At 40.9% G+C, this 27734-nt stretch overlaps 1 protein-coding gene across 1 annotated transcript; it reads right to left on the bottom strand.

The window, feature by feature from the left end:
* Positions 1 to 272: 272 nt before the first annotated feature.
* Positions 273 to 27431, bottom strand: dnah12 (dynein, axonemal, heavy chain 12). The gene is made up of 73 exons (XM_030056580.1): positions 27241 to 27431; positions 25472 to 25559; positions 25295 to 25321; positions 24996 to 25185; positions 24832 to 24895; positions 24547 to 24705; positions 24276 to 24471; positions 23736 to 23915; positions 23465 to 23618; positions 23290 to 23381; positions 23033 to 23211; positions 22785 to 22920; positions 22533 to 22658; positions 22320 to 22454; positions 21056 to 21249; positions 20719 to 20971; positions 20417 to 20602; positions 20105 to 20305; positions 19732 to 19926; positions 19479 to 19600; positions 19250 to 19385; positions 19027 to 19173; positions 18495 to 18614; positions 18084 to 18240; positions 17479 to 17651; positions 17209 to 17361; positions 16801 to 17040; positions 15934 to 16179; positions 15662 to 15781; positions 15440 to 15549; positions 15099 to 15282; positions 14815 to 14955; positions 14640 to 14723; positions 14341 to 14529; positions 14098 to 14217; positions 13493 to 13681; positions 13260 to 13411; positions 12951 to 13089; positions 12666 to 12832; positions 12302 to 12557; positions 11878 to 12174; positions 10505 to 10683; positions 10002 to 10194; positions 9718 to 9879; positions 9414 to 9608; positions 8544 to 8677; positions 8240 to 8402; positions 8062 to 8142; positions 7738 to 7914; positions 7500 to 7631; positions 7272 to 7361; positions 7052 to 7192; positions 6652 to 6893; positions 6427 to 6574; positions 6172 to 6317; positions 5860 to 6074; positions 5546 to 5738; positions 5250 to 5442; positions 4961 to 5133; positions 4226 to 4366; positions 3974 to 4132; positions 3577 to 3872; positions 3194 to 3447; positions 2895 to 3035; positions 2648 to 2785; positions 2304 to 2537; positions 1942 to 2127; positions 1523 to 1626; positions 1225 to 1429; positions 964 to 1101; positions 765 to 856; positions 587 to 654; positions 273 to 466 (listed from the first exon to the last, which is right to left on the bottom strand). The coding sequence occupies exons 1-73, from the start codon at positions 27429 to 27431 to the stop codon at positions 273 to 275; spliced, it is 11895 nt and encodes a 3964-aa protein (XP_029912440.1).
* Positions 27432 to 27734: the final 303 nt, after the last annotated feature.

Below are 27734 nucleotides of genomic sequence, written 5' to 3'. Positions count from 1 at the left end.
GTTAATCTGTTTTGTATAAATCTTAAAGTCATTAAAAACAGAGAGGGATTCCTGTGAATTGACAGGAATAATAGAAAAATAAAACAAAAAACACTAGACATGTGGAATACAGGTTTAATGATTTTGATTTGTACACCAGTACATAGGTAACATTTCAAGTGTATGTCTAAGGATTTTTAATGTTGATCATCAAGGAACAGAATCCAACAAAGGAATTAAGTATCTGATGTGTGAAAGTTAACTGCTTGAGTGATAAACAGTGTTGTCTGCTCTCAGTCATCAAGCTGGCAGAGCATGGCAACACCTCGCTTGATCCAGTGTTGTGGGCGCTTGCTTGTGGGCAAAATCATGGAAATGACAAAATTGGTAGAGTGACCTGTGGTGGAGAGGGTGCCCTTCCTCTCACTGGTTTTGTAAAGGGGGCAAACATACAGCGCCTGAGGCGGCTCAGTGCTCTTCTTTTCAGCTGTATGTGAGAAAGGGAAGCAAATAAATAGGGAGAAAACATAAGGAGTTATTCTTATGATTCTTATCTACAAAAAAAAAAAAAAATATATATATATATTATTATAAAATTAATTCTTACTGGGTTTGATCCAAATGATGGGCATTGGGTCAAATAGGACTTTCAGATGTTGCTCGGCCAGAACTCCACTGATGGGAGAGAGGGAAACCACAGTTAAGCATTATCCAATTTCTCTGTGCAGTCACAGTTTTGATGATATGGCTATTACTCTAAAAACAACTTCAGTATCAGCATCTACCCTCTCTTGTCCCAGCGAGCGCCATCTAGAAACAGCCCGTTAATATAAACACCATCTTCAGGGGATGTGTCTGATTCATCAATAGGGAGAACCTGTAAGAAAAAGTAATTAAAACAAAATCACAGCTCATAACCATTGTACACAGACCATTTTAATTTTACTGAGGGGAGACTTAATGATTACAAAGTGTCTCTATGACCTCAAACTCAAAGTCCAGCAGGTCAATGGGGACATGATATTTTCTGGCGTAGTTCTGCATGGCCCCAGTTAGGAAGGCCTGCGTGAAGAAGAAGCCAGACAGCCAGAACACATTGGGCTTACTGGTGTTATACCAGTCCTGCAGGGGTAATATGATGAAAGGAAAAACACAAGAGGAATGAAACATTCAAGCAAGGTCCCAGATAATCATAATCATCCATTTCACCCAGACACTACACTGATCTTTATAGATTAGTCTCACCTTCAAGAACTTGAGCCTGGCGAGGAAATCAGTAATGTAGGTGCCAAGGGGCTTGAGACTAGGGTAAGAACGCTTGGCCCACCTCTCTGGGACCCTGCCCACTATCAAACTGCCTGCAATGGCCTCCAGCTCTCCATCCATCACCACCAAACCCTTAATGGCCTTCAGCAGGTTCTGCAGGCTCACACGGATCGTAACGCACAGCCTGAAGGAGAGGAAAAACAACAGTAAGGTGACATATTACTGGCAGCGAGACACTGTCATGCTTATAGTTCCGCATTGTGATTTTTGCCCATACGTGTTGTAGCGCTCCATCTCTTGGACGAGAACAGTGTTCATGCTCTCCTCGTAGAGCACGGGGAACTTCGAGAGTGCCGCCTCGATGTCAAAATTGTCTGGAAGCTGAGAAGAGCAAGTAAGTGAGTCTGATATAAACACAACTGTACAGTACCCTACATGCAGAATATGGTCAAAATAAAGCTGTGTAAGGTGCTTTTCCTTGCATAAAAATCAATCTAACAATTCCATGGGGGATTGGGTCAATTTTAATTAATACATAATCAACATTTTCAACAAAAGCACCCCATCTTGTTGTTGAGTCACAATCTTATGTTCAGTACACAGAAGACTGAGTGAGGCATTTCTGTAAAATAAAGTAAAATTAAATAAACTAAAATGAAAACTTCTCGAGGAGGAGAGGTTTTAATGAAGTTATACCTTAACAAGGATGTCATTCGCAATGTCATAGAGAGCGCTGTCTCCCCCAGAGCTACCCCCACCCTTGGCCCCTCCCTGGGTGAGCAGCAGTGAGTCGAACAGCAACTTGGTCTGCTGCAGATCCTTAGAGATATCCACATTCTCATGCATCCCAAATACCTCTGGGGTTTGGATGATTGGGAGTCCCTGAAAAACAATACATGAATACTATTTTGTTGGTGGAAGTCAATATACCAAAATAAATATTAAACCTCTCAGTGTCTACTACCTGAAATAGCTGTGTTATGATTGCTTCAAAAAGGAGAGAAAAAAAGACTTCCTTAGAAACAAAAAACAAAGCACAACAACACACATCACATTACCTTGATGAACTGAATACAGTCCTCATAGGTGCTTTTAGGCGGGGCATAGTATTCTCCACTGGGGCAGAAGTTGTAGCGGAATTTCTTAATAATATCTTTGTTGTAGAAGTCAGCCAGGATGGTCATCAGTAGCCGCCTATCCCAGTCATCTGTCACACGGCCACCATAATTACACTCTCCCGTCAGGTAGGTTATAGCCTCAAAGGGCACTTCATCATATTCATTCACAAAAAGCTGGAGAGTAGAAAAAAGGGTGAAGGAGGAAGGTGTCTAAATACAGTGCATATATTCACTGAGATACTGGATTCTTGTGATGGTGAGCAATTGAAACTCAGAATGAATACCTGTAGCTGCCTGATGCTAATACGTAGGTCAGATTCATTGAAGCCATAGGGAATATTCCAGCCGAGGGGACCAAACTTTTTCCTCTCCTGGACAAGAGCATGAAAGAAGCACACTCCATACAAAAGCTTCTGCCAAATCTAGAGAAGTGATCAAAGAGGCAGGATTAGTGAGAGACTTTTGATAGATGTAAATGGAGAGAGGAATTTTCTTGTGAAATGCAGTATATGTGACCTTCCCCTCCCTCACCAGCTCCTTGTTGAGGCAGCTATCAAAAAAGCTTGGGTCTGAAATAGGATCTGACAGGTAGGACTGTAGCAGGTTGAGTCGGAGCCCTGTCGGAGGTTCGTTGGTCATTTTCACCCCATTCTGCAGGATGGTCACTGGAAACTGGTGTAGGAAATAATGATTGTTCATTTGGAAGACAAAGAGAACCAATCTTGTCATTACAAATGCATACTGATTAACTATTCCAAATAGAGATCTTTATCTTGCTATGTACATTTTCTCAGAAGTGCAGAATGAAATGCAGTGTTTTAGTGTTTTACCTTAGGTGAGGGGTAGCTGGTGAGCCAAAGGCGGAAGTCTGGGTGGCAGACCTCTGGACTGAAGTCCTCGCAGATCTTCTCTAGGGTGGTCATCCAGGAAACAGCCAGGTGACAGTTCTGCAAACACACCCATGTCCCCTCCTTCATGGCTGTGCTTATCATTTTGGCAGCGATGGGACCCTGGCCTTGCCCCAGAGAGATGGACTGGAACTTGGCACCATCCATGTTCTTGTCACTGGCAAACTTCAGCAGGCCTGTGTGAAGGAAGTTAGTAATTTCTGATCATTTCCTGTGACAGCAATATATGGACCTTAAACAGCAAATATCCTTTACATCCTATACATGTGCATAGACATGATCTATAGCATAACTGTAGCACTTACTGGCCATGGGGTCAGCTCCTGGAGACAGCACAAATACAAGTGGGATAGTGGAGTTGGAGTCCAAGTAGCTCTTACTCAAGTCAAACGGAGGGGGCTCTACAAATGTCTTCCCCAGTTTTTTGGTCACATAATTAATGATAGCTGGCACTATCTTATCGGGCCTAAGACAGCGAAGGATAATCATCTTCTGCAGGTCATTGAGCTGTTCAGACCACGGTTTTGGCAGAGGAGTATTGTAGGGCTCCTTGCTGTCATAGATTGGCTTGAAGAGCTCTGGACTCTTCATGAAAGCTTCTCTGTGGGGAAAAAATTACACTCACAGATCAGTCCATTAGTCTCAAGTAAATTCAAAATGGTCAGCTGCACAACAACAACATTTTTTGGAACATTAGATTACTTTATCCCATGTAAGCCCGGCAGGTCACTGGCTCTACAGATCTCATCCCAGCTCTTGTCCTGTAGCCAGGTGGTGTCTGGGTTAACAATGGTATTCTGCAGGCCCACTCCTCCAGTCAGCAAGAACATGAAATCAGCATACTCAATCTCCTTCTTTGCTCTGAATTAAAATGGTAAGAGTGATATCACAAAATAAGATTAATTTATAAACTCTTTCACTCTGACTCTATCATGTGGTAGCTTGAACACTTACAGGAGTAGGTTGCAGCAGAGGAGAAAGGAGAAGAGGAGTTTGTCCTTCTCAAATAGTGAGCGACAGACATTGCAGTACAGGTTATAGTTGAAGTGCATAATTAGTTGTCTGAGCCTCTTCTCCAGATTCTTGGACTTGACACTGAAGATGAAGAATAGATGACAACATTTAAAATATGGATGCTTCAGATGGACACTCCTCAAACTGAAAACATCATATGCTAATACACAACTTTTAGCCTGATGTTAGGCTCAGTGTCGCCATCCCATTTATTTAAAATCTAGCTGACTCATTGGTTACTCGACAGAGATAAGAACTGAACTACAGCAGTGAATCCAAAAGCCAGAGTAGGTAACCATGTAGTGTTACGGGTCTCAGTCTCTCGCCATCTGGTTATATTATGGCCAGTAATTAAAAACAGTAATTAAAATGTGTTTGACTTTAAAGACTCTGAACAAATTTGAACAAACATACAAACAGAACCTAAGTGCTGATAAGTTATCACTCTTTTCATTGTACTACTATCTTGTGGTACTGATATTTGAGTGAGGGCTCTGTCAGTGAACCCAATGACAGACAATTTGAATAGTATGTGATGCTTCTCACTGTTAAATGTCTGATATGTAACCTGTGGTCTTCTTCAATTTCAGGGCCTTGCACAACTGGTGGGGTACAACTCTGCGTCTGTTATTTACTGTGGAGGCATTTCTGTTTTTACAGATGTGTGCCACTCACCTGTTCTGGATGGAGTTAATGTAGAGGTTGACAAACCAGCTTAAAGAGTATTGGTACATTGGGTCTATGTTAGTCAGGTCAGCAATCGTGAAGAACAGGATGGAGGAATGCTTCGCAACAGCCCTGTAACCTTCCCTAGATTCTGCTATCTTCATCTCTGTCTTCTCAGCTATCTGTGATGTATGAAAACAGTTGGAAGTTAGGTTACTCTTTATATAGACTATTATATAGACTATAAAGACTTCATATTCACAATCCATGTTTCTAAAGAAGATTGCATGTTCCAGACCTGCTGTTTCTTGGATATCTCATTGGACATGAGCTTAGCAGAATCAAGAATCTGGATGGCACTCTCATCCTCCAGGATGTTTCCCTCAGATGACTGCAGTGTCTCCAGGATCTTGTCCTCAATTTCCTTCAGCTGCCTCTTATTGGCTGCAGACTGCAGAACCAATGCATTCCTCTCCTCTTCCAATTCTGGCCTGAAGAACACAATGAAAAAAACATATTAGCATCTAATTAGCCAAAGTGACAACAAGTATTTCAGAAGAATGCTAAATTTAAGTGAGGCTGTGAGAGTCCTACCTCTCCTTGGCAACCACAATCCCCAGAAGCTGATCCTCCAAGCCTTCAGGTGTGATCATGAAATTGAGCAGGGACACCTTAGTGGCCAGCTCCGGTAGGTAGTGAGGGTTCCGCAGCTTAGTGGTGATGTAGAAACGAAAATCACAGGAATACTCAATCACACTCTCTCCTAGTCTGATGCAGTCCATGCCACCTGAGTGAAACACATTTAATTGAGGATATAATTTTTTTTTAATGTTTTGAGATGCAGACTTAATAATTATGCCCTTTGCTAGCCATTTCGCACTCCCAACATTGTTGTCTGTTTGCTACACCTTGTTTGAAGGTTTGTTTCAGCAGCAGTGGTTCCAGTGAGGGATCCAGCTCCTCTCCTACATTCTCCAGCAACAGTGGGGTTCCAAACTGGATGCAATTCTCCAGAGTTCTCATGTAGTCCCCATCTGTCAGCTTGATGACACTCAGGTTGTTGTCTTTCTCTGAATTCTTGACCCACTTATTCGCCTGGCCCTGAGGGTCTATCATCAGAGGCCTACAAGAGCACAGAATTAACAGGAAGTTTTATCCATACTTAAAAGACTTAAAATTTTGACAGTTGTAGTTATGGGTTCTTTTGGGGCACCACTCACCATCGACGTGAGTTACTGACGATGACACCATTGTCTATTGAGAAAGTGTCAGTGGGCAGGCCTGCGATGTTCCAAGCCCTAATCTTAATGGGATCACCCAGGGTCTTACTGAGAGAGAAGTCATCCGATGACGGGATGTTCTTGGACTGGATATTAAAATGGGTAAAAAGAAACTTAGTATGCAGATGCATGTGTCTGAGCTGGGAGACAGTGACTGAATGGCCTCTTTAGTCTACATAAAGGAGGAAGGTTTACTTGGCAGAGTTTAGTCCACATCTTTGTGCAGTCTTGTCTAAAGCCAGCAGTAAAGGCTCCCAGATAGGCGATGACACCGGCAGAAATAAGAACATCCCCAGTCAGGTTGTCGTAAATGTTCTGCAGGTCATCAGCTGCCTTAGACCATCTATAGACAGAAAGTCACAAAATCTAACATGCCTATTCTATCGATGAAACATAGTGCACAATATGCATGGTAATTACCTGGTCTTCTCTCCCCCCAGGCCTCCAATGAGTTTCTCAGCTCTTTCCAATTTCCGAGCACACAAGTCAACCTGGAACTCCAGCTGGGCCTTCTCCTCTGTCTTCTCCTCAAAAGTCTTTTGGAGAGCAGCCAAACGGTCCTCTACCTCCTTTAACTCTGCTCTCTTCTGGTCCAGCAGGGCCATAGTAGTAGCCAGAGACTGCTGGGCCTCTGCTAGATTTGCCTTTTTAGGAGCCACTACCTATGACAAGAGACGACGAGACCATAGATACGTGAGATAAAGACTGTGAGAAACTGAAAAAGTCAAGGATGAGAACAAAGAAAAAGTGGAGGAAAGCAAGCATATTTTATGAGGACTACACAAGAGAAAAGAGAATATTCAAGCCAGTAACACTGCACCTTTGCCACCCTGTCATACACCTCCATGGCTTTGATCCATTTGCATAGACCTTCGGCTGCAGAGGAGGCCTTGGCTACTTTGCTGGGATCAAAGTCAGGATTAGTCATGTATTCACTGCGGATCTTTTGCATCACAGGCACCTGCGATGAAAAGCAAGTTAGTGAAAGCAAAGCACAAAATCACAATTTATTTTAAGTATGCAGTTTGATTGCAACTTACAGGAATATTATCCTTGTCATATTCTTTCAGATCTCGTAAGAAGTTCAAATCACCCAGTAGCTTCTTGCTTGGACCCCAGTAGTCCAAAATCTAGACAACATAGAACAACAGGCTGACAAGTCAATATGAGGTTAAAAATGTTTTTGTGACAATTAGAAGTTCCAGTTGCCCACAAAATACTTGCACACTTATATTTTCCCCACAATTTTCCCCTTGATAGACTCCAACCTTCTTTCCAGTCCCAGCTGGGTCAGCAATCTTATCAGGCTTAATCTCCTTCATCACACACACAGCTGCCATCACTAACTTCACCCCCGATGGAGGATTTTTCATTGACTTCACAATTGTCACATCAGAGGGCTGAAAGGAAAAAAGGCAGTCCAATTAACTCAACACTCTAAACTCTCATAGTTTGAATGGCCATATTAGTACATCAGGCTAATGCAACTGAAAAAGGAATATCCACCTTCAGCGTGTCCAAGGCTGAGAGGGCAGCCTCCAGGGCAGGTATGGCCTCAGCCAGGTCACTTTCACACTCACTCTTCAGAGCCTGAGCCTCATTGGCTTTTATAGTTGCTGCTTCCTCATCAACTCGCACAACTTTACTCTTGGCTTCTACTTCCACTGACTCCACTTCAATCACCTGAAAAGGCAACACTTTGCATTTTTCCCATTCTTCCCAATTTAATTCCCCCATCCCAAAGTTCAAAATCCCTGTTGCTGTCACTGTGGCCTACTTGGTTTTTCTCTAATGACAATCTATAGCTTCAGCCAAGATGTGTATATTCACCTTCATAATCTTGGTATTGTCTGTCTTTGCCTGCTCCAGCTTGGGCTGCAGGTCTACAAGTTCCTTTTTCATCTCACCCACCTACAGAGAGACATTTTGAAAGCGACACTATACAGAGTAACGCAAAGGCTATTAGAAGAAGGCCAACTTAGATAAAATGATGTGACATTTACTGTACCTGAGACTCAGCAAAGGCGAGTTTATCCAGACCATTGGTATACCTCTTTTTGGCCTTCATAACAGTGTCTCGATTTTGAGACAGGAGTAGACGGAATGCAGCAATCAGCTCCAGGTAAGATGTGGGTGTCACATAGTTATGGCGTCCTAACTCAGACAGGAATCTGCCAATCAGAACAACAGTTTTATTCAGGCGAAATACATTTAAATTACCTTTGAATGTACAAGTAAAACATACTAAATAATATTAATAAATTCTAATAAATTTATATTAATTTAGTAATGAATAATAATACATTTCATACTTGTGTGAAAGCTGTATGGCAGATGTATGGAATGTCTTGCAGATAGGTACGACCTCCTGCCTCTCATGATCACTCATCTCCAGTGTCTCAAGGAAAGAGTTGGCTACCCGCTCAAGTGCTTCCTCAGGCCATGGCTGCCAGAGGAAAAGCAACACAGGTGTGACGACAGACAAGAGTCTGTAAAGTGAGACTGACACAACTATCCATGACTATACATGTCTATTAACTAATCATGTCTTTAATTTCTATTCTCTTTCTTTTTTTGTTTTCTGTGGCCCAAGGGTACACACACTAGACATCTTGGTTTCTGTGTACCCAAAGTCCTGACAAATGTCTGTAAAACACTAAAAATAGCTTGCAAAAAATGTGTCACAGTCAGCCCTTTAGCCAGCAGCCTGTGATTGTGCACACTGACAAATACCTCGTGTTTTCTTTTAAAAGGTATCTAACAATAAATACATACGTTATATTACACCACTGCAATCTCTGTGTTTTGTACATTATTATACAGTTTATAAATAAATTAGGTTTTGGTGGATTTTGAGAGACAAAACAATTTTTCACCTGCTGAGGCACTGTCCATGGTGTTGAAAGGTGCTCTCAGGAGGTGTGCTAAGTGCTGAAATAACTGTCCCCCATCCTGCTGAACACATCTATGGTATGTGATAAGCACATACATTCACACGTGCATTAACATGCAGTAGACTTTGGGGTCCCAGTTTGAGGGGTTAAAAATCATGTTGTGCATGTTCCCTTGTCCCTGACAATTAAATATATAGACAGCTAGATAGAGAGATAGATATAATGTATGTTTTACTGCAAAGATTTACATTACATGTGATCACATCACCACTCCTCATGTCTGCATACCTGGAACCAGTCAATGGTGCAGCAGTTGATAAGAGATGGGAACTGGCGCAGGCGATTGCGAAAGGCATCGCCAATGGGACTGAAGGCCACCACAATGTGCAGGTTCTCCCTACAGCGCTTCACAAAGAAGGCAAACAGAGCCAGTGGGCTAAACTCCAAATTCTTATTGCCAGCCTGGGCAATGGGACGGACTGCCTGAAAAGAGAGGGTGCCAAGGGATGAAAATACAGTGATACGGCATTTAAATGGATAAGTCCCGCATAATGGGTTTACAATGCTCATTAAGGGGTATGCAATGGCATACCTCCATGATTTCTTGCTTCTCATCCACAGCAAACAGGTTGGGAACCTCTCCTGTGTTCAGAACACTGTCGACATCCTCTAGAAAAGCCTCCATTTTGATCTGAGCATCAGTTAGCAAGAACACTGTCTTCTGACCTTTCACACCAGCACTCTTCAGCAGCAGCTATAGCATAAAGAGGAGCAAGAGGACAGAATATTTCTATGAAGTATGACAAGGTTTCCTGCAAACAGTTAAAAATGAAAATGAAAACGAGAGGAAATCAAAACATTATGACCAAAGCTAACCTTGAGGTCATCTCTCCACTCATTCAGGCCATAGCTCTTGGAGATCTCTGGCTGAAACATAGTCATGTGGGCCATGGATGTTGCAAGGCGAGTGATGGATTGGCGCCCGCTGCCTCCTACCCCCACCAGCAGAGCATTGCCCCCTGGTTGCTTTAGCACACGGCTGATACGGGACAGGTGCTCCAAGACATAGCTACATGATGAGAAAATTCATCCTCAGTTTAACTTCAAGTAAAACTGCACAAACTTAAACTTTGAGTTTAACATAAATATATGATATTTCTAATTAATTGCAAAAAAGCCATTTACTCTTATTAAGTCTGAAAATCTTATTGTTTCTTAAAATAAGAAAGTTGTAATTGCAAAATAATTCCATAATGCAGTTTAAAGCATTTTCTAAAAGCAAGTGTCAGTATCCTGAAACTTATTTTAATAGCTTGTTAAGACTGATATTTTTACAATGCATGTAGCTGACTGGACTCTATAATTTCAAAGCTGTTTACCGGAAGATAACAAGGTTCATGCGATTCTTGTGCATCTGGTTGTATTCATCTAGACAGAACTCCACCACCTGGCTAAAGCTTTCCATAGAGGGCACCTCAGCATACAGGCGGTCATCATCCTCTAGCTCGGGGTTCATGTAGTCACCAAACAGAAGATTACGCATGTCTTCTTCAACCAGCTGAGAGAGGGAAAAGTATGCTCATATAATTTAAAACCTATATATTTTTCTGAACCATTACATCTACTGTGTGATGACAATTTTACATGATCACAGAGGAACAAATGTCTGTAGCAACAATAACAAAAGGGTGGGGGGTGGTGGTTATGTGGCTCTTATCAAATTGTTTATCCTCTGCAGCTATGTCATACTCAGATTTAAATGGTAATGAACAAGATTACTGTTTTATCATGGAATTCACAAGGCCTTAATTCCCTAAGAAGTTCACAAGCACTCTGGATCTCCTCCATAGGAAGAACATTAATGTTGTATTTATTTAAGGAATCACATTAATGTGAGGCTGCCATGTATAAATTTCAAAATAAATATTATCATGTAGCCTAATTGCTTTGTCCTGTTATACCAAAAAGAGCAAAGGTATTGTCATAGCTGCAAAACATAACTTAAGTTATATTAATTTGTTATTGATATGTGTTTATGCTACAAATTCTTTTGATCAGACTTACTCACCTCCATATTATTAGATCTTTCAGAATATCAGCTTTTGATAGGGGGTGATTTCAGTGTTGTATGGCGTCATGATATTGATCAAACAGGAGTAAAAGAGGGCAGATATCAACTTTCACACCTTTTCACGAACTGATTATATTTTTGTTTCAAAAACTCTCTTCAGTGATATCCATAGGACTGATATGATTCCAGTTTTGCTGTCTGATCATAGGGCTACATTGTGTACTTTTTCACTAAGAGCAGGTCAACCTAAGGCCAGCTGTTGACATTTTAACACCACCCTCCTCCAAAATGACACTTTCAAACAAAAACTTGAGGCTTAAATGACTGATTTGATTAATATAAACAATGTATCAGGTGGTAATTCTCAAGTGTTGTGAGATTCAGACAGCAGAATTCATTATTCATCACACTAGGCAGCCTCACATGAAAATTGCTCGACCCAGCCACCTTCTTGCTCTTAAGTTAGGGACGAATTATCATTTAGCAAACATTTCATATCGTATGTATACCTACATACATAAATATGTACATAGATATACAGTAGCAGTAGATATAACAGATAGATATATAGATGGATATATGTCATTTAATAGACAAAATGATTAATTAATGGAAAAAAGTAATTGATAGATTATAAAGTACTGAAAGTAACTGTTAGTTGTAGCTCTCATCTTAACTTACTTTTTTATCTTGTTTCAGGTGATCAAACACCTGCTCGAAAGACTCCTTGAAGTGATCTTTAAGGATGCTGTTCATCAGCTGATAGAGCCAGGCTCGATCTTGGTCATCCACCAGGCGGTCATAGTAGACACGGAAGACTTCATGAACAAACAAACGGATCATGGTCTGTTTGTTCACCAGAGATTCCTTCTTCAGCAATAGACAACCTTGGATGACTCGTGAAAAGTCCCGCAGGTTGAAGGTGTAGTGAGACTTGGCTGGTGTGGGAAGCAGGTTCTCCATGGCTTTCTTGTACACCTTGGGGTTTTAACAGCATATGAGCATGGAACAAAAGCATTCAATATTTTTGCACATATAAGAAAGTAGTTATCTAACTCATTTTAACAATTCACACTACATCGCAATGTGTCTTTGGAGGACTCACTTCCATCGTAGCAGTCACTATTTGGTTGCCCACAGTTACATATTCTGCCAGGAATTCATTGTTTCTGAGATAGAAGGCCACCACACTGGAGAAGATGCGCACCATGGTGTCATCACTGAAGGCATTAATGCTAAATATGTTGAAGTGCCGCAAGAAGCGAGATGTCACAGCATTCCTCCCACCACCAGGGGGACCCATAGCTGAAATGAGCTGTAGGTCTACAAGGGTGATCTTGGAGGTATTCTTCAGATCATACCTGCCAGAGCACAACAGAAAAAGTGTGTCTGTATAAGTGATGATTCCTTCTTTCTATTTCTCTCAGGTTTTGATTTAAATCAAACACCTAATAGTGATTGGATCATACCAGTTCCCATGGTCGATGTACTGTCGAAGAAGCTCTATTGGCGGCTGTGCTCCAAATTGCTCCAGTGCAGGCATGTTCATGTCATCCACAAAGATGACACACTTCTTCCCCATGGGAGGCCCAAACACTCCTTTCCTTCTCTTATCTAACTTGGACATGATGATATTCTGGAACATATGATAAATGTATAAAGAAAAAAAAAATAGGCTTAAAAACAAGATATCTTACCACATTACAGAAGTTATTACAGAACCACAAAAATGATCATGGCCACTAAATGCTAACCTGGGTTTGGTTTGCGCTAGTGCGGGCTGAAAAGTTGATGAAAAATGGCAGGTAGCGGTCTTTGTCCAGGTTATTCATCAGCTTCTGTTTCACATACACTGACTTACCAGTGCCAGTAGGGCCGACAAACAATAGAGGCCTGAATGGAGACATATGGAAATGTTTTTTTGCTAGCAACTATTAAATATAGATTCTTACCAGAGGATATTAGACTTGAAGGTGGAAGCACGCAGGTAAAGTGCTTATAGTACTTCACTCTCACAAGTATATATGTGTTTATTAATGTAACTGTGAACATTAAATACTCACACTCCATAGCTGATACAAAGATTCATGAGGTAGGTATAGCGAACGGTATCTATGGTGGGAACAATAATTTCTTGCACTTTGGTGTTTTTGTCTCCCAGTTGGACATTCTTGATGGCGTCATTCCAGTGAACCCAGCGGCCTCTTCCTTTAAACTGAAGAGGAAACTACAATGAGAATTTCTTTTTTTTTAATGCAAAATCAAAACACTTCCAAGATGTATAATCATACAGTACCTCATACGAGTAGTCATACACAAGGCCCTTTTCCTCCATAGGGCACTCCCATTTTCCAACAGTAACAGGGACTGGGTGTTTGTCAGTCTTCCCTGTAACAGTGTCACGGAAGAACTCATCAAACCTCTCTCTGCTGTTTGCATCGCAGCTGCCTCCCACAGACCACACCAGGGAGAAGGAAAAGGCTGCCTGCAATCAAAAAGAAAGAGAGAAAAAGGGTCAAAAGCCCAACTTTCAGGCAAAGAAGGTTACACTATAATTCCATTGTAAATAAAAGTCTGCACGTCATGTCTTGTAATCATTTATGTGCATGGATGTTTTGGGCAGTGCCCCTCTTCAGCATGCTACAAGTCAACCAGCTTGTGGCTTCTTTAACCCTTGTTTGTTTGTAACATGTGTTCTGCAAGAAAAATGCCTGTGCACATAACTATGATCTTAAAACAAGGAATGGAGGGCAGACTTTAATTGGCATATATATCTTTGGAAGTTTCTGACCCGTGCACAAGTCTTTTTTGCTCAGTTGAGTGCGTTAATTGCATCCTTACACTGTAATTCTACCATATACTATAGCAGTACATACAATTATCCTGCACATAGGCTTTTACCATGATCCAGATACGAATATTTTTATTTCCAGGCTCTTCCTTCACAGGCTCAGTGAGCAGCATCTCAAACAGGCGACACAAGGACACCACAGTATTGCTATCGCTGGTAGAAACAACTTCCTAAAATGAACAGAATCATAATTCAGCTTAAGAAAACTTATATGTACAATACATGAAAAAAGCTCAATGTGATGCCTACAGACATTTGTGTCTGTGAGTTGTTCGGGGCCCAGGGTCACTCACCCTACAGTGTTTACGCAGCAACCGGAGGGCAGGAGGCAGCAGCCAATGGAAGAGCTCCAGCAGCAGGGAGCTGTTTTCTGGGCTCTGCAGAGCCTCTGGCAGAGTGTTCATCCAAGATGTCACCAAGGGCTCCCAACCCAGCTGAGATGGCTCCATGTAGATCATACCACATCGACTTACAGTGGCAGGCTAGAGTGGGAGAAAATAATCAAAAAAGTGATGGATGGGCTGCTCTAATTCAAACTTCAATCAATATGTAAGATAAATCACATTTACTTCACTCAAAACAGATGACTTACTGAGGCCTGTGACAGGTCCATGGTTTCAAAAATCAGACTCATTTGATTGGACATCTGGATTATCTCACCGCTCATCAGACACAGCTGCAGAGTGAAAGTACAGCAAACAAAATCTTACATAAGTATGTGCCAAACAAATACATATATATTACTCTCAAGCCATGTGTTAACTTACCTTTTTGTTGTCATCCAGCACAGTGTTCATGCTCTCAATCCATAATGTGTCTATGGGACCGTCAAACACCACCCATTTACGGTGTGGTGTATCAGCTGATGCAAACTCACGAAAAGTGTTGGCCACAATTCCATCTGTCCACTGAGAAACAGAACAAAACAAAGTGTGAAGACAAATCAGAGAGAAGGAAATAATCACACAGCATCACAAACACACAAAACTGAAAATCAGAGGGTGAATTGATGAGTGCGAGAGAATCCAAAGAATGTAAGGTATGGGCCTACCTCATGAGAAACTGGGTCAAATTGTCCAAAGAGCTGTCCCATAGTGATGGATTTTGGGTTCACTATTCTGAAAATGACCTTCTCCTCCTCACTGTTCCCTCTTTCATTCATCAGAGTCAAAGTGTCAGCTAGGACATGTAGCACTTTGGTCTTTCCACTAAAGGGCTCTCCCACCAACATGAACCTAATAAAAAAGAGTATCCTCAAACTCATGAGATCAAATTCATGAGATCCTATTGTATTATGTCTAAAAAATACCATAACCTATGTCACCATCACATAACTTATAATTACTATGCAAAAAAATGCTATATAATATGGTAAGGTAAAGTATAGCATACCCATGCCTGACTATCATCATCTCATATGTCTGGATTATCTTCTCTAAAAAGACCTGTGTTGACTGTACATTGTGATTTTTACAGCACTCTCCAGCAGCCTCCAGGAACAGCTGCCAAAGACAAAGAACATTGGATACAATAAAAATAAATACAATGTGATATTTTCCCAAGAGAACAGATTAGATAAAAGTCAAGTCTAGCCATGATATTAACATATCCAACCTGATAGTCAGCCTCAGGAAGGGAGATGTCTGGGAACAGATCACTTGTGATTCCATTGAACAATGGAATATCATGGGACAGAAATTTGGGCTCATTTACATCCTTTATGGACCTCAGGAGCTGGACATTACAAGATGTAAAAAGAAAAAAGTAAAAAAAAAATCCAATCAAAATCTATCCAAAATCAATATGCAATCCGGAAATGAGGGTTGCGATTAATACATTTCCTTAAGATTAATAGTTGGCATATATAAACATTTCAGCAAAAATACCAGTATATCCTCATTCTCATCAGGGAACTTAAGCTTGAGGTTTCCTGCAGCCACAAGTACAGCTTTGACAGCTCGCATGCCGTAATCGTAATGGAACTGGGAGGACAGCTGCTCTGAACAGAGCCTGTAAGTCATCACAATCTTCACTGACAAAGGTTTGGCATTCAGGAATCCATAGGAGTAAAGAGAGATCTCCGCAATCAGGGCATAGTTAGGTACCATCATGGCCACTGTCCTGAACAACACCTGCACATGAAAGCCAGAGAAAATTAAGTTGATGATATTTTTGCCAGTGCTGGGCAATCATGCATTACCTGGTAATGTGTTACAGTCATTAATATATTTTTTCCATCAATAGTGTAAAACTAAATAGCTGTTTCAGGTTCAGTAATAATATATCAGATATGAATAAAAACACTGTTATTTATGTCATCAATGCCTCAGTTATGTCAAACTAAAACTGATAGATATACATTCATCATAATTACTTTTGTCATTAGCCATCAATCTTTCTTTGTACTGAGCAAGTATACTTCACAAAGAAAAGTTTACCCTCTTCCAGTACAAATATTCCCACTGGTTTGATTTTATCAACCAGGAATGATAAGAACATTGTTGTCAGTAATAACGTGGAACAAACCAAACACTGGTTACAACACATACAACAGCCTAGATATCTGTATCTCTGCCAACAATTACAATGCCAGGCCAGTGCCTGATAAGCTGTTGGTTGGCTGGTAAAAGCTCCCATGAATGTGTGTAACTGTGTGAGAGTGCAGCAGGTTGTTTCTAAAAAGGGGCATGCATGCTCAGTATGCTACCCTGGATAAATAAAGGTAAAGGTAAAAAAAAAAAAAAAAAAAAGACCTTGAGGTTGTCTGGGAGCTCTGAGCGTCCTGCATAGCCAGGGTTCATCGTGATGGACACAAAACAGTTGGGATTGAGTTTGAGCATCGTCCCTTCAAAGTCAAAGTACTCCAACTTTTGCCCGATGGCCCTCTGGATGCACAGCACCTGCTGGGCCACTACAGACAGCACCTCCAGCTCAATACGGTTGAACTCATCAAAACATGCCCACGCACCAGATGAGGCCAGACCTTTGAAAAACTGTAAGAGATTGCATTGTGTTTACTAAAGGATGTTAGTGGTCAAACTACAAGGATGACTACTTGTAGGTTTGAATTTTTTAAACAGTTTGGTACATCATAAGTGGGCAGCTTTGTGTATCAAGATAACATGATGATCAACAAAATAGACTGAAATTTCCAGTGTTACTTTGCCCATAGCAAGGTAGTCCAGTCCATCTGAACAGTTGAAGACCACACACTGCACAGCTAGAGCTTTGGCCAGGTCTTTGGTGGTCTCAGTCTTTCCAGTGCCAGCAGGACCTTCAGGTGCACCACCCAAACTCAGGAAGAAAGCCCCAATCTGAGACAGAGGAAGCGTTTTGAATGTCAAAATGCTCAATTGCTCAGTAGTAGTCAAACAAAGGGAATTACATGATAACACAAGGAATCATATTTAGGTATTTGTCACATATTTTACCAGGGTTCGGTAGCATCTGTCAGTCAGTGGGGTGATGACCAGACGAGGTGAGTTACCCAGGTACTCATAGGCATACTTGACATCACAGTTGATAATGCGGACACGTACATTTTCATTGCTCCAGTAATAACGGAGTTGGGCTAGCCACTGGAAATCTGTTTCATGTGATACACCTGCAAACAAAATGAATAAACAGGAACTGCAATAAATCTTAACATTTAATATGTCTTTGTTTTATAATCAGTAATTCTGTGTATTTTCTACAAATTGTCTTATCCTCCTCCACCCTCCTTGGCCTCTCTTCCTCTTTCCCCTTTCTCTATTATTTTGTAATTTATTTTGTTGTATGGTTTTTACTATTATTATTCTTATTTATTGATTGATTGATAATTACAAATCTTCCTTACTGTTACTATTCTCTATATCTTTTTTCATATTTTGTGTGTCAGCATGTTGGCACTAGAATTTGTATCATTTAGAATGCAACTGAAAAATCCCATATGGGATAGGGAATATAAAACAGCCAGATACAAAAATAAATTATTTGTTCATTTATTGAAACTCTGTTACAAATATCAGTTTTTGGCCCTGGTGCCATGAGGTACCTTTTTCAATAAGCTCCATGACTACATCCCTCGCATGGACATCAATTGTGACCAGTGCTCCCAGTGTGATCCGAGTTTGTTTCGGCAATTTCCCTCTGACCAATTGCACAATGTCATTCAGTTGATTCTGCAAACACTGATAGTAGTTCTTTAAACCCTGCAGAGAACAAAATTGCAATTTTCATACATTTCCCCAAAGTGATATTGCTATGTAACTGACTACAGGAAGTAAAATGTGTACATTAGACTTTTGACTAATTCAAGTGAATAGCAATCACACCTAAATCCCCTTCTGAAAGTACCGTAGCACTGTAGTAGCGTGTATTTCAACAGCCTAACACAACATGTTACAGAAATGAGCTGTCCCAAAAATGAAAGTTTGTATCAGGTAATAAAAACCTAAAAACTCACATCACCCCCTTCTCTAATGGCTTCGTGCACCTCCAAGGTCCAGAAGATTTGAGATGTGCAGAGTACCACTTGCCCAGGCCACTCTTTTACCCACTGGCTACGGGGGGTCTCAACATAGGCCTGCCAACACAAGCACATGCATCCACTTGGCTGTGACTGACTTACTTTCCTACTCATGCAAAAGAGGCACATCAAATGACATTACATAATGGATTGATTGATTTTCTTTTATTTAAGTGTCATGCTTCATATTCAGACGCCCAGCCCATATGGACTTACAAGACACATTTATTGCAGTTATCCTTTGCAGGACATTCTTGTGCAGCATGAGTGCAGTCACCCAGCACATACACATTAAAATATAAAAAATGCATAGATCTTTTATAAATAAGACAAGACACAGTAAACTTAGAGATCTGTCCTGAGAGTCCTCAATTATCTAGATATAGCCCTGATACATGCACAAATAGATAGCTTTATGGTAAGCAGTTCATTATAGCATTAAGGTCAGTACAGAGCATAGTGATCTCACCACTCTGGAGTGTGCCACTACATCTCTGACACTGCGCAGCATCACATCCTCCACCTGCAACAGCCATTTCTCCACAGCTCCCTTGGCCTCTGATGTGGAGATATGTTCTATGAGCTGAACACGCTCCCCTTCACTGCTGTAGATGGCCTGGACAAATCAACATGAGTTTTATACAGTCCACCAATCATGGCATTATGTCAAAACAACAATAAGTCAGACTGACCTGGATATCAAGGTTGGGTAGGAAGTCCAGCCTGGAAATACCCTCAAAACACTTCTTCAGATGGGGCTGCACTCGCAATGGATCTTTGGTCTCGGACAGAATTTCCAGCATTTCATCATTGGACAAGAAGAAGAACCTGGCAATTGCAGAGGTGGTACAAACATAAATATGTGATATTATCAAAGCTGTGGGAAAAAAAAAAGTGACTATAAAAAGTTGTTTTCTCTACCGTGGAAAGAAGAGACGTTTCTTCTCCAGGTAGGCATTCAGTCCTTTCATGATGGTATCAAGAAAGTCATTGGACTCTAGAAGTCTTTCAAGCAAACCAGGGAGTGACGTTGCTGGCAGAATCTACAATTACAAGATATCAGTTACATCAAAATAATAATTCATCCAGATATTTTTTTCAGAATAATTTACAAAGACATTTTCACCACACCAGCATCTTTCTGATCAACTTAAACTCAAGTCTGTCCAACTACCTTGGGGTCCTTGACACAATGCCTCATGATTTCTTTCCAGTGTTTATCAACAATTTGGAAAAGGCGGCCCTCCTCTGGAATCTGCTGCATGATGTCCTCAGAAGAAAAGATTGGCTCCAGGTAGAGCCACTGGGCCTGCAGCTTCAGCCATTCATCTATTGTTTCCTGGATACGGATCAGTTGTTCCTCCCATAGCTGAAATACCCAGAGAATGGGACCCAGAATAAAGGGTTAAAACCTCTTGGTTTAAATGTCAGCTGGACCTCGCCTCCCCATACCCCCCAGCCAGGTAAGACTCTCAATCCACAATTCATGGATTTGCACATCATCGCACAATTTGGTAACAAAAAAATGTCTGAAACTTAAAAAATACCTTAATTTTATTCTCAAAGGGCTTGATAAAGGGTGAGCCCCTCATGGTCTGGGTTTTGACAATCTGATCATCAAGCAATGTCTGAATCTCATCCACAGCTGTGAGGATGGACACACCAGTCTCTCTGTAGGGTTGGTGGTGAAAAGAAATGCCATCCCAAACATCCACCATGGTTTGCATAGCCTTCTCCAGGGAGAACTCCTGTAGAGACAAATAGTGCAGAAATGTAGCATTCAATACTTTTCTCATGGATGTAACATAAAAAAAATTGCAGTAAAAACTGCAAAGAAGAAAAAAAACAGGAGCCCTCACTTTACTTGCAGCTGCACTGATAGACTCAAACTGCTCCAGATAAGGAGACAGATTTTGTTTCAGAACTTTGCGCAGTGTAGTGCCATAGTCTGGAGTGAGGTCATACTCCACTATCTCTGACATCTGGTTCCAGTGACGAGGTCGGATACCTGGATTACACAAGATGGACACCAGGGGGATATGCTCCTGTTGGCACAAGCACATCCAGTTCAACAGTTTAGCATAAGCCAACATGACATGTTTTACGATGAGACTTTATCAGTGAGCACTTTTCCAATGAAAAGAGTAGCTACACGCAATACCTTGAACTCTTTGACCTGCTCCATTACCCTGGAGCACATAAGAACGGTGGGGCTCTCCCGCTTGCTGGGATCGTCCTCCCTGGGTCCTCTCTGACTTTCCTTTGTCTTTTCGGCCAACTTCTCCCTTTCTTGTTCTGTCTTCTTCTGTTTCTGCTGGAAGAACTTCAGTATCTTGTAGATCTCCCTGGAGAACTCTTCCACCTCTACCTGCATGCTCTCACCATTGAGGTCCAGGAATGAACCGTCCATCCATCTACACACAAAGATGATTCAAATTTAGCGGGGGGAAAGTTCCATGAAAGTTGTAAACACAATATAAAGTGAGCAGAAATCAGACCTCTTCTCATTTCGCTGCCACTTCAACACAAGTCCAAACAACTTCTGGTATGGTTCGATACTCTCTTTAATGACCTCAACCTCTGGGTAGCATGTTTGGTCCAATTTGAAGAGGGTCTCCTCTTTATTGATGAAGACAATGGCCTCCTCAGCATCCCGGAGCAATTTCTGCACTGTTTTCACGTCTGCCACATACTGCCCAAAACAATGATCGTGAGACTATGATGTCTAAAATGTAATGCTAAAAATTCACAAATGACAAACAAACTTGAAAAATGCTAGTAAGAGCCAAATGGAGAAAAGACACACAGACTTAGGTAAACCAGAGGTGCTTTAGTTCTGAACCAGAAAACATGGTTTTCAATCTCCGTTGAATTGGTACAATTTAAGAGACTTAAATTGAGAAAATCTGATAGAGAAAAGGACCAATTTTTAGCTGAGGAACTGTTAATTGTTGTTAGCCTTTTTAATTCAAGTAATTTAATATATCTAACATATAGTAAATATAATAAATCAGTATATAGGCCTACATATCATAAATTGAATCTAACAGACATTTAATATAAAATGGTTAATATGTTCTATAACTGAATGTTACAATGTCTTGTCAGGGTGGCAGCAAATAATTAAAACTGACATGTCTCAAAATGATCCAAGGAAACACACACACACACACACACACACACACACACACACATACACACACACACACAAAACAGTTTGTGTTTGTTTCACAGAAGGTAATGTATTTAATGACTAACTGATTTTTTTTATTATTTGTTGTTCAGGTGTTATGAAAGGGGAAAAAAACTGAAATACACATTATAACTTACAGTTGTATTTAGCATATTTAAGGGAGTTATCATAAAGTAATGAATCATGTCTCTTTTGAAAAGCATGATCTACAATGAAAATAGTGTTGGGTTTTTTGCTTGTTTGCTCTGGTTTGTTTGCGTGTGTGAGAATTTGTGTGTGTGTGTGTGTGTGTGTGTGCGTGCGCACGCGTGTGTGTGTGTGTGTGTGTGGGTGGGTGTGTGTGTGTGTGTGTGTGTGTGTGTGTGTGTGTGTGTGTGTGTGTGTCGGGGGGTGATCATTTTGAAGCACATGTCAGTCAACATTAAACATTTTGACAGCTCATGACTGAGCTGCCAATTAGAAATTAAAAGTTTAGGCTTATGATGATCGATTACAACTGTAATTACTTGCAATTATATATGATCACAACATGCAGGAAGTTTGTGTCAAAGCCCATCAATTGATTGTACCTGATGCATCATGTCCAGCTCAGAGAAATCTGCAAGCTCCTCTATCTTGAGCCCCAATTTCTCCAACACTGCTCTCAACCTTTCTCTTCTACCAAGCAGCTCCTGCTGTCCTTTCTCCTTGGCCTTCTCCATCAACTGGGGAGAGACATGACTATGTAGAGTTTATCCTTAACAAATCAACAGAAAAATTGTAGAGAGAAACAAGAGCATTACTTCATCATGGAGCTCAAAGACAGGGATGATGTTTTGTGGCCAGAGAAAGACAGTAGAATTCATCTCCAGATCCTCTGGCTCGAAGATGTGGACATCCAGGAGGTAGTTCAATCTGCGGTAGGTTTCCTGTAACAACACAAGGTAATAGTAAATGGCATTAGTAATGATCTGAGATTGGTTAAATTTACATAAATTATCAACAAGCTGTGTGTGAATAATACTACAGGTGGAACCAATAATCAGTTTACTCACCTTTATCTTTTCATTTAGCTTTGCAATAGCATTTGTCTTCGCATTGCGTATATAAGCAACCATCTGAATCATGTCCTCTGTGTTATCCGGGACAGTAAGAGCTTTCTCTTTGATGGTCTCAAACTCATGGCAGATCCTTGGAGGAGGCAGAAAAAGGTTAGCATGGACTGAACAAAAATCCAGATGTGATCATTTTAAAAGCGAAATGACAACTTGTCTGATATAGAACATAACAAAAAGTGACTCACTGTAGATTGTGCTCAAGGTAGCTGGCAACCAGTCTCTTCAAAAGTATTTCAGCAAAGTTGTTGGCTTTGCTGGCCAGCCCCTCTTGCAGCTCCTCACAGTTCAGCTGAACCATTGTAAAGTAGACTTTTGCTGGGAGGCTGATGATCTCCTTCGAGAGTGCACGGAACTCCTCTACTTGCTAGGAGAGACAGTCACATTACACAATGACAAACAGTGAGGTCAAAGTTAAACAAAATCCTGCTCTACCATGTGTTACCTCAGTATACTCTTGAAAGGAGTGGTCTTCTTCCATGAACTTCTCCACTTGAGCTTGTGCTGTTCCATTTATGAGCCACTCATAGTTATCAACTGATAACACAAAGCAGATCACATCAGCATCAAACTGGACTTACAGGGTGATGATCGGGAATGACTACAAAATAGTATATTACCATAATTCTGGAAGTGTTTGTCAGGTTCCTCTAGGTTCCTGTGCACAGCAGTCCTGACAGTGTCCTGAGCCCAGGCAAGGACATGATCGGGCAGTTTCACATCTACAGAGATGTTTGTGGCTTCTGCTAACCATGTCTGGGTTTTTTGTAGATTCTGTGGATCAATATAGGGATTAGTGATAGTTGTCAGTATGTTTGCACTCTAAAAACACATAACGCATGACCGTAACATGGTCTTTTCTCTCCAAACAGCTGATTTATATGGGCCCACCTTGGTAATATCTGTGATGACATTCAGAACAGTTTCTTCAAGATCTTGACAGGTGGGATAAATCTCCATTTTTTCATCTTCAAATGTCAGGGCCATATAGAAGAGTGGCAAGCAGTGTGGAGTTCTTGGATCAAAAAGACTGACAAACTTCTCCACAGTTCTCTCAAGCAGGGATTTCAACTATGAATTTACAAGAGAAAAATGCATACAATAATCTATACAGTATACATATATTACAAAAAAGTCCCTCTGAACAAGTTTTTTTTTAGGGCCCGAGCACTGTTTTTTTTTTTTTTTTTTTACCATGCTACTGCATAATAAATTAACAACTAGACTAAGAAGACACATCATTTGAAGTTTGTGTCTTTTACTATTACTGAATTGTGCTGATTTATATATCTATAAGAATTGCTTAGCAAAAAATAATTTGAAAGGAAGATTATGCTATGATGTAGGGTAGTTGTTATATATACACATGGAGACACCAAGTGATGATTCTTACTCATCACCATATCCCAAATACAATCAGCACTATCTCACCTGATTGGAGATGAGTGTGGACACACAGTTGTAGAAAGAGTCCACTTTCTCCGCTTTCACTCCCTGCAGTGTCTCATCACTGGTCAGTAAGTTAAGGACTTTGGAGAACCAGGTCTTCATGATCCGGTCCTCTGTCCTTCGACACCCCACAGTTACTTTGTTCCTCAGACTCTCGCAGTTTATTGGTCCTGAAGCCCTGAAACAACAGAGGCCAAAATTTAAGCAGCATATTAGATATTTTTCTTAGTCTAACAGTGTTGTGGTGTCTCACCTGCAATTTGAAAGGTCAACAAGGAGCAGTTGAGAAAATGTCATGCAGCCAAGATCCAAGATAGCTCGCATCACTGGATGAAGAATGTGTAATTTTCTCTTTATCTCCTTGCGGCTCCTAATAAAGCTACTGTGCCAGGGACTGGAGAAATCAAGAACACTGCAAAAGAAATTAAGTATATTTTACAGAAAGATGTCCAAGACCAAAGCAAAACCAACAGGTGACATTCTGCAGATATTTTACTTAATTACTAATTGTGCACAAATTGGATGCTCAGACACTCACCTTGGTGGTGTCGCTTTCTGTTTCTCATTTCCATTTTTCTGTGGCTCTTGTAGCACAATGTTCACTAATGGGAGTGCATACAGCATAATGAGGCACTGTGCACTGTTCAAATCATCTTTGCATATGCACACACTCACATACACAACGAATAAGAGCAAGCAAACCTGTGTGTTTAACAGTCGCCTTGAGGAAGTCATCACTGACTTCCTTGCAGAGCTCCTGTAGCAGTTTGGCACTGCCTGGGCCCTGTCTCAGATGAGCGGGGACACGGGCCAACATAGAGTCCAGCCACTGCTGCTGGATGGGTGTGACTGGCCTGCTCTCCACACACTGCTTCATGAACATGTAGTTAATCTGCAAAAGAGCCAAAATGACATGAAAGAGAAGAGATAGAAGCCTTCAAAAGGTGTTTATGTTCACTACAAACGAAATACCAAAAACAATATAAAAAAAAAAGATTTACCCTTCGTTTTCGCTCCTCGCTGACCATCTGTAAAGCAAACATTGCAAAATACTAAGTACCACATAGTCATATAATATTTGCATATTTATTGTTTCATATTTTTAATATTTAGGTAGATAGATAGATAGATAGATAGACAGATAGATAGATAGATAGATAGATAGATAGATGTCATACAGAGGCTGGAAGTTGTGGCTCTGGTGATTGGGGGCGCACAGGTCCTCTCTCTTTGCTCTCTCTGTAGGCCTTCATTGCTCTAGAAGCTCTGAAAGAGTGAGGAGAACAAATTTTTACATTCCCACCGGAAAACCCATCAGCCCGCTTAGACAGCCTACTGGGTTTCCTCATAAGCCCTTTTCACACTCGCGGTTTTCTTATCCCTGAGCCTAACCTAAGCCCAGGGCTTAGGTTAGGCTCGGTTATTAAACTAGGGCTAACAAGTAGCACACAGAACAATCAAAGTCAATAGTTAATGTCCACAGAACACTTGTAGCACAGTTTTGATTGGACAACAAACATTATAATGACTTTCAAAAGTATCTTCAGTGTACGTACACACGCCATGCTGCAACAAGGATAAATGATTGGCTGGATACTTGAGAGATATGCTTATTAATGTGTTCACCTGTAAACACAGATATAGGATCAGATTTCTCTAACAATATTTCTGAATGAAGGAAATACTGATCCTGAATTGGCAATCAGGAAATATAGGCTAGTTAATGTATGTATTATCTCAGTGACATGGCAAAATTATTGTGCATTTGGCCACCTTTTGGCATTATTGCTTGCATATTGTACAAAGGGCAAATTACTGTACATATACAATAATTATTGTACATCTGGCAATACTGGCTGTTGTTTTCACCTCAATTCACACAGCAGAACCCTGACTTTGTGGGGGATACCCCCTGAAAAATCGGGGATAACTGCCCTCTGGAGTGGGGATTTGGTTAGCCCTGGGCTAAGAGTGGGGATATCTCCATTGGTGCCAAGTCCAATTATTATAAGTGACTTTGGGCTTTTTTTGTGTGTGTCACTCACAAATATTGGTAGTCCCAGGTTGTGTTATTGGGGCTTGTTTCTGAAGTGTAGTTGCTCATTTGGTCTGGTTCCCTGTAATATGTCTAACGTTAAATAAAGTTTAGAGTAGAGTAGAGAGTAGAGTTCCATCTAAGTTGTAAGATATCACTTCCTGCTGTCAGAGCCATGTGTGCACTAACCAATGATCAAAACCTTAGCCGAGATTTTTGTTATTTAAATAGTTTGTCCTGCTGCAGGATTTGTCCACTATCCCTTTCCCTTCACCCTCCACTACACTACAGGTCACAGTCAGTGAGTGACATTTTAAGTCAAAATTGCTTTTCAACTTCATCAGTCAATTTTATGATTGTTTGACAGGAAAGAACTGAATAGGTATATAAGGCAAACAAGATAGCCTTGTTTTGCATTCATTGGTGTAATTACTTGGCCAGTTTGTAATAGCCTATGCAAATTTCTAACTTTCATTTTCCAACATTCATTTATTTATTCTTCATTTTTTAGTTGGCCAGTTGGCTTCATTCAACTTCTTTAGAGTGAAAAGGGAAAAATGTAAAATTACAAGTTATAGTATTTTTTAATGGTTGCTGATGAAATCCAAAAAAGTTAAAGGTAAATAGTGTCTCTCTCTCACATACACACATTGCAGTAGATATGGCGCTTGTTTGGGGCCTTTCTTTCATTTTGGAGAGCCAAGTCGTTTCTTTGGGGTTTATTTCCAGGGACTATGTTGTTTGCATCTCTCGCGAGACCTGGCAACAACGGATTTCTTACATTCTAAGGTTCAGGTGTGAAAAGAGAGAAGTGGGGTCTCAGTCCGCGTTCATGTAAAAAGGGCTAATATCCCTTGTCATCATTAGTGTCAGCAGAGGTGCAACACTGCATTATCTGATTTTGAGACATACATTATCTCAATGACTTGCTCTTCTTGATGTTTACTCCGTCTGTGCCTCAGCAGCCTCCTCCTCACTGCCATTCTGCCCTCGTCTGCTGCTGTCGTCGGCCCAGCGGCTCCCTCCGCCTGCTTGTTTGGGACGGGCGGCAAAGCTGGAAGCTTCCTCCTGCCCTCCGCCCCCACGGCTTTGGACGTCGGCATGTCTGGCAGCAAGCCACTGAGGAGAATCAAACACAGCAGCACTTTTTAAGGTGAACTAGTTAACCACCACAGAGAGGAGAGAAACAAACATTAGAAGCTAGCGTCCGACCTCAAATAAGCGTCAGACCTCAAACTGACGTTATCCAAATGTATAGAGTAGAGTTTGAACTTTATCCATCTTCTCCACCACTAGCCTACAGTACACTGACGATTCTTCAAGCCGGTAATGATGATTAAAGTTAGCTGTCGTTAGCGACAGGATGCCATCATCTTACCTTTCCGCTCACATAAATCCTCAGATAT

Source organism: Myripristis murdjan, chromosome 7, assembly GCF_902150065.1.
Source record: "Myripristis murdjan chromosome 7, fMyrMur1.1, whole genome shotgun sequence".
Taxonomy (NCBI): Eukaryota; Metazoa; Chordata; class Actinopteri; order Holocentriformes; family Holocentridae; genus Myripristis; species Myripristis murdjan.
Note: the sequence above shows the minus strand (reverse complement) of the source record. Positions and strands in the feature narration are given on the sequence as shown.

Coding starts and splice junctions, on each gene's coding strand:
- dnah12 (XM_030056580.1), bottom strand. CDS start 27,431: ATGCCGACGTCCAAAGCCGTGGGGGCGGAGGGCAGGAGGAAGCTTCCA. Junction 7,915..8,061: donor ACAATACCAAGATTATGAAG/GTGAATATACAC, acceptor TTGCCTTTTCAG/GTGATTGAAGTGGAGTCAGT. Junction 7,362..7,499: donor CAGCTGGGACTGGAAAGAAG/GTTGGAGTCTAT, acceptor TATGTTGTCTAG/ATTTTGGACTACTGGGGTCC.